The following is a 12,536-nucleotide window of genomic DNA, read 5'->3' on the forward strand; positions in this document are numbered from 1 at the left end:
CACGCTACCCACCCACCCCTAATCCCTCACTTATATTTCTCAGGTTTTCCCTCACAAAGGGAATTAGGGAAGCAATGAAGATAATAGCAGGAAAGTGTAAGTTAGCAAACAAAAGTAATAGAATTGACCAATAAAACTGATAAGCCACTGGTCCGTTTAACAGGATAAAAGAGCGTGGGGTGGGGGAGGACATATATTTAAAGTTAGAAACCAGAAAGGGAAAATACTGTGAATGGGGAAGGATTTACAGGATACTGTAAACTGAAAGGATTCACAAGTTACTTTGCAAAACAAATATGAATAATTGGGTCAAAGAGTTGATTTTCTAGGAAAATATAAGTTACCAAAACTGATCCCAGAATAGAGACAAATCAAAACAGACCAATATAAGCACAGAGAGGAAAATGAGAGTATCTTTCAAAAATGTATCAGGCCCAGAAGACTGAGGGCAAGAGAAGGGGGTGACAGAGGATGAGCTGGTTAGATGGCATCACCAACTCAATGGACATGAGTTTGAGCAAACTCCAGGAGATAGTGAAGGACAGAGAAGCCTGGTGTGCTGCAATTCATGGGGTTCCAAAGAATAAGACAGGACTTAGCAACTGAACAACAATCAGGCCTAGACTTTTTCGCAGGTTAACCCTTTCAAACCTTCATAGGATGCAATTCTGATACTATTCAATAAAGTCAGTGTAACATTGATCTCAGACCTAAATCACTGCAGATGGTGACTGCAGACATGAAATTAAAAGACGCTTACTCCTTGGAAGAAAAGTTATGACCAACCTAGATAGCATATTCAAAAGCAGAGACATTACTTTGCCGACTAAGGTCCATCCAGTCAAGGCTATGGTTTTTCCTGTGGTCATGTATGGATGTGAGAGTTGGACTATGAAGAAGGCTGAGCGCCGAAGAATTGATGCTTTTGAACTGTGGTGTTGGAGAAGACTCTTGAGAATCCCTTCGACTGCAAGGAGATCCAACCAGTCCATTCTGAAGGAGATCAACCCTGGGATTTCTTTGGAAGGAATGATGCTAAAGCTGAAGCTCCAGTACTTTGGCCACCTCCTGCGAAGAGCTGACTCATTGGAAAAGACTCTGATGCTGGGAGGGATTGGGGGCAGGAGGAGAAGGGGACGACCGAGGATGAGATGGCTCGATGAATGTGAGTCTGAATGAACTCCAGGAGATGGTGATGGACAGGGGGGCGTGGCGTGCTGCGATTCATGGAGTTGCAAAGAGTCGGACATGACTGAGCAACTGAACCGAACTGAACTGAACACTGATCTCAAACCTGACCAAGTTCAGAAAAAGAATAGAAATCTCACTAGTATCAAACCAACAATATTAGCATGTTAACAGAAAACATTCATTGGTACTTCTAAAAAACACATCATGAAGAAGAAACATAAGGATGATTCGATATTAGGACTCTGTTAGACAAATCTACCATAAGTAAAAGGAGAAAAAATTAAGACACTCTATCAAAGAGGATATAGAACACATTTGACAAAATTCAACATTCATCTCTGATTGCAAAAAAAATGTGAGCAAGGGAAGAAGAGAGAAAGACCAGTTAACTAGGAATATATAGATATTTCACTGACATTATAAAATAAACCCCAAAATCAGTATCATAAATAATTAAACCTCAGAAGTATTCCCATTAAAATGAGGGAAATATTCCCATTAAAAACAAAGAAGATGCCCGCTATCAATGCTGTTATTCAGTGTTTTGCTGGAAACACTAGTCATCACAATCAGACAGGAAAAAGGAATAAGTAAGACTATTTGAAAAGGCAAAATATATTATTTCTTACAGCTGATCTGATCAAAGATGTAAAAATAAAATCGACTGGGAAACATGCTAGAACACAATAATTTCTACTAACTCAGTAGAAATGAGCAAACAAGCACTTAGAAGAAAATATTTCTCTTTACAACAACAATCAAGATGGTAAAATAGCTAAGATTAAATGAAATAAATTTGAAAGACCTATACAAAGAAAACTTTAAAACTCTATTGAGAGATATTTTAAAAACCACTAAAACAACTGGAGAGACATACTTTGTTTTTGAAGGGTCAGACTAAATTTTGTAATCTTTCCATATTATACGTTAAAGGAAATTCCAGTTAAAATACCAACAGGCTTAGTTTGGGGAACTTGATCAAGACAAAAATAAGAAACATAAACAACCTGAGAATGAGTACTGAAAGGGGGTCCAAGTCAGACAAAAATACAACATGAAATAAGACATGTGTCTTATTAGAGTGTCTTAATTGCTTGTAATTTCAAAAGTACTAGAAAAGAAGTCAGCAACTCAATAGAGGAAAAGAGTTTCAAAATCAAATACATATGATAATTTAGTATATGATAAAGTTGGATTTCAGATCAGTGGTGTTTCCCAACAAATGATGTTGGGATAATCAGCAGGTGTTCGGAAAGAAAGAAAAGTGGGACTTTAATCTCACTCTTCCTATCAAAACTTGGCCTGTATATACACAGTTCTTTCTGGCATGAAATATACACAGTTAACAGTGATTACTTTGAAGGAGATAAACTAGGGTTAGGACAAGGGAGGAGAAAGAAGCTTCTGTACTGTGTGCATTTTTTATTTGTGTGTATTATTTCATTTCTTTAAAAACAAAAGGAATTTTAAAACTAACATGTATGTGCCAAACAATACAGGCCATTGCAATATAATCAGATTTGCATTCTGGCCATTTATGGTTTTGTTCTGTTTTTTTGTTTTTTTTAATAGCCTATTTGCATTAAAACAAATCCTGTTTGTTTGTTTACCACAGGGCCTTCTCATAGGGGCATTCATTTTTTTCATCATTGCCGAAGCCCCAGAGTCCTACATAGCAATCACCATTCTGGAAACCTGCATCGTTGTCTTTTTCATTCTAATATATATGCTAACCCTTCACCACTTGATGACTTATTTACACTGGCCCTTACTTGTAAGTGTTCCTTTTCATAATTTGCATATAAACTTTGCCCTCGGCCCCAGGGTAAAGGCTCTCCTCGACTGAGCACAATAGAAGGATCTCTTTGGACAAGCACATAACTGAGCTGTGACAGTGTTGCCCTAATCCCAGAGAAGAAGCTAGCCTAAGTCCAGAAAGATTCCTGGAACCCCTCTGTGTATAGAACAACCAGTACACACACCTACTTCCATCTGATTATGGCCCTGAACATCTGGTACTTTTCAGCTGGTCCTAAAGAAAGTAAAGTTTTTACTTAGTATATTCAGCAATATCCCTTTCTCCTCTCCGTTCATGCTCAGTCATGTCGGACTCTTTGCAACCCCCAGGACTATAGCCCACCAGGCTCCTCCGGCAAGAATACTGGAGTGAGTTGCCATTTCTTCCTCCAGGGGATCTTCCCAACCCAGGGATTGAACCCGCGTGTCTCTTGCATTGGCAATCTCATTCTTTACCACTGTGCCACCTGGGAAGCCCATATTCAGTAATATATTGCTTTATGAAATAGCACATGCTTGTCCTGCTTTTCAAACAGTGCCCTCTCTAACAAATTACAAACATCTCTCTGAAAAGCATGTTTCTACAACATGGCAAAGTTTAGGAAACTGTCATGTGTGCTCTGAAAGATTGCAAGAGTCAACTTTTTCATGTGTGCTAAGGGTCCGTCTTCCAAAGGAGTGCCATATGGTGGGGAATTCAGGAAGAGACATTGCAGAGCCTTCTTCAATAGTTTTTTCCCCCAAATCTCATCATTTTTACCAGCTGAGAAATTTCTGAAGCTAATTCCTGAGGTCTCAGAAAAATAGCATTTATTTCGGAGCCTGAGGCTGTGCATCCTCACAGATTAGAGACGTAGCATGGTTTTGGTCCAGACACAGACACGGACCCAGTTCCTGGCGCTGCCACATTCCTAGCTGTGAAAACTTTAGCCTCAAGTTTCCCCATCTAGGAAATTAAAGGAAGGAAAAGATGATGATAGAAACTGTCTAACAGGGTTCCTGTAACTTTAAAGGTGATTAAAGCAAAAATCACAAAAGGCTTGCCACAAAACTAAACATTCGCTACAAAGTGTCCGTGGACCCCAGGAGGCAGTTGGGTGGCTTTTACCCTTTTATCCTCTGCACCTTGAACCATCCTAACTCAGAATGAACTCACACCTCTTCCACATTCCACTTTCTTAAGGTGCCTTTTTCTAACCACAAAGTAGGATTGGTTGTGTTGACTTAAAAAAATTGCACAACATGTGAGTTGTGAGTTAAATTTTATTTGGGGCCAAATAAGGGCTGCAGCTTGGGAGACAGCATCTCAGGTAGCTCTGAAAAACTGCTCCAAAGAGGCAGGAGGGAAGGTCATGTGACTCTGGTGAAGGGGAAGTACATGCCATCAAGCACGTATTTTTCCAGACAGTTTCGATTAGTCTCATGACGCTTTTGCTAGTCATGAGGAAGTCATCACTGTGAAGGATTTTAGTGCTTTTCCAGATATGAAGAGGAACAAGAATTGGACTCATATAATCAGCTCCTGAAAATATCTATCTGAAGAGCTGTCCTGCCAGTTTTTCCCTGAGTACAGAGTGCCTCGTTTCTGCTCTCCACCCTGAACTCCTTTCAGGAGGTGTTGAAAATCAGCAGCTGCATGATTTAATCCTTGTAGAGGCCGACAGCAAGTGCTGATTTGTAGCTGATGGTTGCTATTAAATTGAAACTCAAAGTACTTTCTTCGAGTATCTGAGGGATTTTCTAAAAAGGCCGCTGAGCTCTCTCTGTCCAACAGAGTGCTGAGCAGCAGGAAGCAGAACAAGCAAACTGTGAGCAGCTTTAATTGGACGCATGGAAAAGCCTCTCAGTTATGGAGAGCTATAACCATGGAGAGGTTTCTGAGGGGAAACAAAAATCTCTGTCCATGGAATTTTCAAGAAGGGAAGGTAAAGTAACGGTTTTTGAGTACATTCCACGTACCAGGTACCTCTTCATACAGATTGCCTTATTTCATCCTCACAACAACCCAGTGAGGTTGCGATCACTGCCCCGCCCCCCACCCCCCACCTCCACTACCCGCTTAACGGATGAGAAAATTAGATTAAAGAGACCATTAATATGACCATTACCCATGGTCATATGTAGGCACGTGGAAACTCAGATTTGAGCCCAGGTCTGTCTGACTCTAAAGCCCAGACTCTTTCCAGGCTTTATACCCTTATTGCCTTGTCATGTTTTCTCCCAACCCTTTTTCCTATGTCTTCGCCCTCCTCACATTTTCTAAATTTTATCTTCTCTGAAGATAGAAAGAATTCAGTTCTCTCATGGTTCCTTAAGATGTGGAGCAAACCATGAACTGATTATTCTGGGGTGGGGGCAGGGTACAAATTTTGGGGGGGTCGGCAAATGAGGGCTCCACAGCACCGAGGTCAGCAGCTGTGGTCAAGGAGGACTAGAGCCCTCTTAGGAAAATAGTCCACAGCCATAATGCTGGAGAGAGCCTCAGGGCCCTGTGCTTTGCTGGATGGTCCAAGGCGGGTGTCCAGTAAGAGTCTCAGGGAAAGGCAGGAGCAGGGTCTCCTCAGCACGAAAAGGAAAGTCTCATGAGAGAAGCTGTTCCCACAGTCGTGGGCAGCTCAGGCCAGCCTGTGTAGGGTTGCAGGCCTTCACTCAACCCTGGTAAAGCCAGGCCCCCTTTTGCTACTTCACTCCTTAGAGGAGAACTTTCTCTTTTCTTTGGATAGCTATGGGACCCCAGAGTGTGATGCAGAGCCCCCAGGGGGTGGGCCAGGCCCAGCTCTCCTCACCCTACCTGTGTTGGAATCACTGTCTTCTCTGTTAGATTTCATTATCAACTTTACCCACCCTCGTCCAGTGTCATCTATCAGTATACCCAAGAAAAGTATGAATTATAATCACTGTCTTCTAAATAGTCCATATTTTAACACTTCTATTTCTGCTTTATTGACTATGCCAAAGCTTTTGACTGTGTGGATCACAACAAACTGTGGAAAATTCTGAAAAAATGGGAATATCAGACCACCTGACCTGCCTCTTGAGAAACCTGTATGCAGGTCAGAACTGGACATGGAACAACAGACTGGTTCCAAATAGGAAAAGGAGTACGTCAAGGCTGTATATTGTCACCCTGCTTATTTAGCTTATATGCAGAGTACATCATGAGAAACGCTGGGCTGGAAGAAGCACAAGCTGGACTCAAGATTGGCAGGAGAAATATCAATAAGCTCAGATATGCAGATGACACCACCCTTATGGCAGAAAGTGAAGAAGAACTAAAGAGCCTCTTGATGAGAGTGAAAGAGGACAGGGAAAAAGTTGGCTTAAAGCTCAACATTCGGAAAACTAAGATCATGGCATCCGGTCCCATCACTTCATGGCAATTAGATAGGGAAACAGTGGCTGACTATTTTTCTGGGCTCCAAAATCACTGCAAATGGTGATTGCAGCCATGAAATTAAAAGACGCTTACTCCTTAGAGGGAAAGTTATGACCAACCTAGACAGCATTTTAAAAAGCAGAGACATTACTTTGCCAACAAAGGTCCGTCTAGTCAAGGCTATGGTTTTTCCAATAGTCATGTATGGATGTGAGAGTTGGACTATAAAGAAAGTTGAGTGCCAAAGAATTGATGCTTTTGAACTGTGGTGTTGGAGAAGACTCTTGAGAGTCCCTTGGACAGCAAGGAGATCCAACCAGTCCATCCTAAAGGAGATCAGTCCTGTGTGTTCATTGGCAGGACTGATGTCGAAGCTGAAACTCCAATACTTTGGCTACCTGATGTGAAGAGCTGACTCATTTGAAAAGACCCTCATGCTGGGAAAGATTGAGGGCAGGAGGAGAAGGGGACAACAGAGGATGAGATGGTTGGATGGCATCACTGACTCAATGAACATGGGTTTGGGTGAACTCCGGGAGTTGGTAATGGACAGGGGGGTGCTGTGATTCATGGGGTTGCAAAGAGTCAGACATGACTGAGTGAATAAACTGAACTGAATTGAACTAACACTTCTACACTGTAAAAAATATATATATTTCCTGACACAGTCAGAGAAACTGAATTCTGGTCAAGTTGATTTTTTTTCCAATAGAAAGCAATTTAGAAAAAACATAATGAAACATATTTACTTAAAACTCTATCAAAGGGATGATTCCAAAACTCTCAGCAATATCTTTATATTTATAAGTAAAAGGTATCCGTTTTAGAATGTCCCCTTCAAATTAATGGAAAACAATTGTGGTCTGATTAGGTTCTGCCATGAACTCCAAGGCACAAACCAGTGAAAGCTGTTGTTAGTCAAATACCATCTACTGTTTATTGCATATACATTATTGTTAACAAATACCACATTTCGTGAAACAAATTGTAAAATGTTTGATTCCTTCCTAATATTCACTGATTAAAAAAAAATAATAACCGTTCATCATCAAAGCATCTTTTTTCCCAGTTTTAATTTGACAGAATTTTGTTATCTCTGGGAACAGTTTGGGCACTTTATGGAAAAATAATAATCAAGTCACAAACCTATCATTTCATCAGAGGCAACTATTTGAGTCAATAAGGTAATTTAGTCAAAGAGAGAGAAAAAGATGATGAGTAAAGATGGCATTTATGGGGAAACTAGAAGTGCTTTTGCACGTGGTAAGATTCAGCTGCAGTTCTACTTCATCTGAGAAGACATACCTTTCTGTCTGTCAAACATAAGGCCAACTTAGAGGGTCTGTGTCTAAGGCAAAAGGGAGTGGGGTTAGTCAGGAGAAGGCCCTTGGAGTGAGGAGGATCATAGCCACTTACTGGCTGAGCAACCCCAGGCAAGTCGCTTACCCATCAGTAAACTGGGGATGATAACAGTTTATTGTGAGAATCAAATGAGATCACATATGAACACCCTGGCACAGGATGCAACATATAGCAAGTGCTAAAGAGATGTGAGCTATGATAGAAATGTTCCATACAAAGCAAGCACTACCGCCAAGAGACAGTTCGGGACAGCACTTCCCAGCAAGAGTCCAAAAGTCCAATGAGGAGATGGAATTCTGATGAGACAGTCAATGATTGATTAGAGAGATCAAGGCTGCATGTATTATTATTATTATTAATGCACCTTCATCCAAATTCTCAATGATGGAGACAACAGTTAATTATTATTTTTAAAAGTTCACACTCTGCTTCAATGTCCCTGTTCACATCTTTGAATATCTTGGTTTACACAATCTTCAGGTGCTATGCTTCTGCAAAGTTGCAAACCATTGTACCTGCCCCACTGTGGGCAGACCTGCACCAGTGTGCCCCCACCAGTGTTACCTCTCATGTGCCCAGATAGCAAATATTAGTGCCTTTCTAAGAAGCAAGTCCCATTCCACAATAGGGCTCTTTGCTCACCAATCTCAACAGGAAGAACACCTGGAGTTCACGGAATGTTTACACTCTCTGCACAGTTATGGGCAGATTATCAGGAATCTGCACTTTGATGCATTCCCACTACCAACTAGATGCCAGGTACCTCATCTGATGCTTTCAGATTCATTATGCCATTTAATCCTCAGATGAAGTCAATGAATCCCAATCATTATCCCCATATTCACCATGAGCCTGTTGGGGGACTTCCCTGGCAGCTCAGTGTTTAAGATTCCATACTTCCATTGCTGGGGGCATGGGTTGGATCACTAGTCAGGGAACTAAGATCCGACATGCAGCATAGCTAAAAAAGAAAATGAGCCAGATGGCACACAGGGCAATAAAACATGCCCCAGATCATACATCTAGTACTTGGTAGGCCAAAAGAGTTGATCAACAAAAAACACCCTCACCTTGCTTGTCCCATGCCACTTTGACCCTCCATTACTCATTCCACAGAAAATGCCAAAGACAGGTGCTACACTTCCAACCTAGGGGGACAGGTCATTTCCTCCTCATTTGGGTGTCCGTGATGGAGGGCAATAGTGAGTTGAGTCCTGATTCGACTCCTTGGCAGATATTCAATCATAGGCAATTTAATGATCTTCTTTAAGCCTCTGTTACATTCTCTTAAAATGAGGATTCTAACAGTGGCTTTGTGGAGGGTGTTTGTGAGGGTTAAATGAGATAATGACAGGAAAATGCTCAGCACACCATGGAGCTCCACTTAGACCCAATATGATTAGACAGCAGGGCTCCAGTACTGACATCCAAAAAGAAGGACACAAATAGCCTATAGATGTCTAGACAAATCAATTCTGGCCAAGTTTTAGGAAAGAGAGAAAGTCAATTTCACTCCAGAATACCAGGTCAGCTCCTCAGATGGGTTCCTGTCTTCTTGGGATGTGTGATCCTACAGAATAAATATGATCCACCTTCCAAAGTTTCAGTTCTAGTGATCTGCAGATTTGGGAGTGGAATTAAATCAGTCAAATGTTAATTTAAATTTTTATTTTTATATTAAAACAAATGTATTATGGAATAGAATGCAGAATTTACATTAAGTTAAAATACAAAACTTCAATAAGATTGTATTTATGGCGGGTCAGTCTGGGTCAGGCCCTCAGACCTCTGGGTTTTTTTTCTTGTCCATTTCCCTATGCACTTTAAAAAACCTGATGGAAAAATTGTTATAAAAGAGTATTTTTTAATGAACTTAAACCCCTTTCTGTTGACAGTCCTATCCAGGACCTTATAATCACGTAAATTCACATCTCTGGAAGATATAAGAATTATGCTGCCGAGGGGTCGTTCCTGTTAATATTAATAAAAGGGAAAGTTTTTAAAAGGCACTCATCCTTAGATACGTAACTGACTAATTTAAAGACTTTGACATTTTCATGTAAACCTGACAATTTTCAATTCTGTGTTGCAGGATCTTATCAACAGTTTCATTACTGCAGTGTTCCTTGTAATAGTTGCCATCTTGGCGATACAAGAAAAGGAAAGAAGGCATTTGTTCTATATTGGAGGGGTAAGTAGGAGCCTTCACAAGTCCATTTAAGATCAGTATTTCAAGATTCTTTGAAAAGGGAAACTAGCAGACCATCATTATCACATTTACAGAACACCCCCCACCAACCACCCCTGCTCTTTCTTGTGGTGACTTCTTCAGAGACTTGAAGTTGCACAAGCTCTAAGCTCATGAAAATCTTCATTCTAATACTCATTCTCCAAATAAGTACAAAAACAAGTCTATGGAAACTTTTCTGAAAATCATACACACTACTTTTTTAAACGTTGCCAAAACGTATTCCAAAAAAATGATTGTAGAGAAAAAAAAAAGTGCATTGCCAAAGTAAGCAAGGAAGACATTCCCACACTAGGCTAGGCATCTTCTGTCTTAATCTTTACAACTCTCATTTTTACAGATAAGGGAATGGAGGTTAAATACCTTACCCTGGGTCGCAAGGCTGGGACAAATCCTCATCATATGAAGAGCACAAGAAACGGCAGATTAAATGCCTGGAAGATAGGGGGTGGGGAATAGGGTGGTGAGACTTTGACTCAAGAAGTTAAGTGATGGGAATAGAAATTAATCCAGAAAACAAAAATCAAAAAAAAACTGTAAGTTCTTCAAATTCATCCTATGATCTGTGAATATTTGTCAATCCCATTAGACTGTGCCAGGTCTGAGCTCAGTGTTGGGGACTGAGTCCCTTCCAACTTAGGGAGCTCAAGATTAGTTACAATAAGACCTACCTAGGAAAAGTTCATGAAAGCAGCCAGGGATTAAATGACCACAAAGAGAAACTGGCAAGCTACAGTCTGTGGGGTCACAGAATTAGACACGATTTATGCGTTTCCCAAGTGGTGCATGTGGTAAAGAACCTGCCTGCCAATGCAGGAGACGTAAGAGATGAGGGTTCCACCCCTGGGTCGGGAAGATCCCCTTAAGGAGCGCATGGCAACCCGCTCCAGTATTCTTGCCTGGAGAATCTCATGGACTGAGGAGCCTGGTAGGCTACAGTCCATGGGGTTGCACAGAATTGGACAGGACTGAATCGACTTAGCAACCCAGAAACACAAAGAGAAACATACAAGGCAGACAGGAACTGAGGAGTACTTGGAATCTTGAGTGTTACAGGCCATGATTCCTATCTGTTTACTCAGCCATCATACCTTCTCAGGAGTTCCCACCCCCAGGTCTCCATCAATACTTACCTGGATGGTTGGAACCACCCCACCCCCACCCCAATCCCCTCAACACATACACTGGTCTCCCTGCCTCCAGCGCTGGTCACTCTCCATTCATCGTGGGACAAATGGGCTTCCTGAATCTGGAACCTCCCCTCCTCTCTTGATGAAGTCCCAGATTCTGCACCTCCCCAGCCTCAACTCTGCCCCCTCCCTCACCAGCTCCACAGGTCTCAGCCACACCAGATGGAGACCCCAGTTGGGTACCTGGAATTCTCTTCCTCCCGGTTTGTCTCTTTGGAAACAACTACCTGCCCTTTCAAACATAGCCCGAGTCCTGTCCATCCAGGGGCCTTCTCAGGACTCCACCGCCACCTGGAGCCCCTTAGGATCAGTGCCCTTTTCTCTTCCTAGGGCCTCAGGCCTTAGGCAAGGTCATCCCTGGTGGTAAAGCCCATGTCCAAAAATCCTTTTACTGGTAATGCCCCAAAGGGCTTGCAGCCAAGTGGGCAGACACCAAAGAGGTAGTGGAGGGTCAGTGGGGGACAGGGGGCCACCCACAGGCCCCTCCCCACACTCTCCCACACCCCAGGATAAGGAACACAGGTTTCTGCGGAGCTGCAAAATAACCCCATCTTTCCTTCCTGCGTCTGGTCTTGTGTCTGCCAGGCCCTGTGTCTCACAGCAGCAACCGTGTGTGTCATTGATGCGACTCTGGTCACCAAGACGATGAGGAACAACTTGAAAAAAGCCCTGGGAATCAAAATGGAAACCAGTGGACCCTTGGCCCCGGAACCCACCCCACCCACAAGGACACCCACAAGGGGAGGCCCAAACGCACCTACAAGGGCAACTGTGAAGCAACGCAGCCGGTGGCAGCCACCCTCGAAAGCAGCCTCGCAGGAGGAGCCCTCGGGGACGCCTATGAAAAAAACCCCGCCAACTCCTTCCTCTGGCGGCTCTCGCCGCTGAGCTCTCACGCTGTCACCCATTTCCGCCCGCATGTGATCATAAAATCAGGACTGCTAAACCGGTAGTACTTCTGCTTGTTCTTGCCGCCTTGCGTAAAAGTCGCGTTGCGTTTGCCGGCGTAAACTTACAGCCCTGGGCCGCCTCCAGAGGCCTCGCGAGGTCGAAGTTGCGAGGGGAGTTCAGCGCGGCAGCTGGACCACCACCACCTCCTGAGCCGGAGTCGGGCAGGCCCGGAGATGGAGATGCGCGCGGTGCCCCTGGCGGGGCGCGCCCGCGGAGGGCGGGAGCCGGGGGCCCGGGGCGGGTAGCGGGGACTCGCGTGGGGAGGCCAGGCGCGCGCCAGGAGGGCGCCAGGCGTTGGCTTTTCGCTCCTCCTTCCTGGCAGTTGGCTGAGCGCGGCCTCTAAGTAGGTCGGTGGGCATCTGGCTCGCGCAAAGGCCGAGCCTGGCCAGGGACGGCAAGAGAAATTGGGCAGGCCGTGAGA

General features: G+C 43.4%; 1 protein-coding gene across 1 annotated transcript in view; it reads left to right on the plus strand.

Moving 5' to 3' along the window:
- Positions 1 to 12,052, plus strand: part of LOC128063915 (CKLF-like MARVEL transmembrane domain-containing protein 1) — a 31,891-nt gene extending 19,839 nt beyond the window's left edge. Inside the window, exons 3-4 of the mRNA XM_052656750.1 lie at positions 9,819 to 9,917; positions 11,750 to 12,052. Coding sequence (XP_052512710.1) covers positions 9,819 to 9,917; positions 11,750 to 12,052 — 402 coding nt within the window. The remainder of the gene's footprint in view (positions 1 to 9,818; positions 9,918 to 11,749) is intronic.
- The last annotated feature ends 484 nt before the right edge of the window (positions 12,053 to 12,536 follow it).

Source organism: Budorcas taxicolor, chromosome 18, assembly GCF_023091745.1.
Source record: "Budorcas taxicolor isolate Tak-1 chromosome 18, Takin1.1, whole genome shotgun sequence".
NCBI classification, from domain to species: Eukaryota; Metazoa; Chordata; class Mammalia; order Artiodactyla; family Bovidae; genus Budorcas; species Budorcas taxicolor.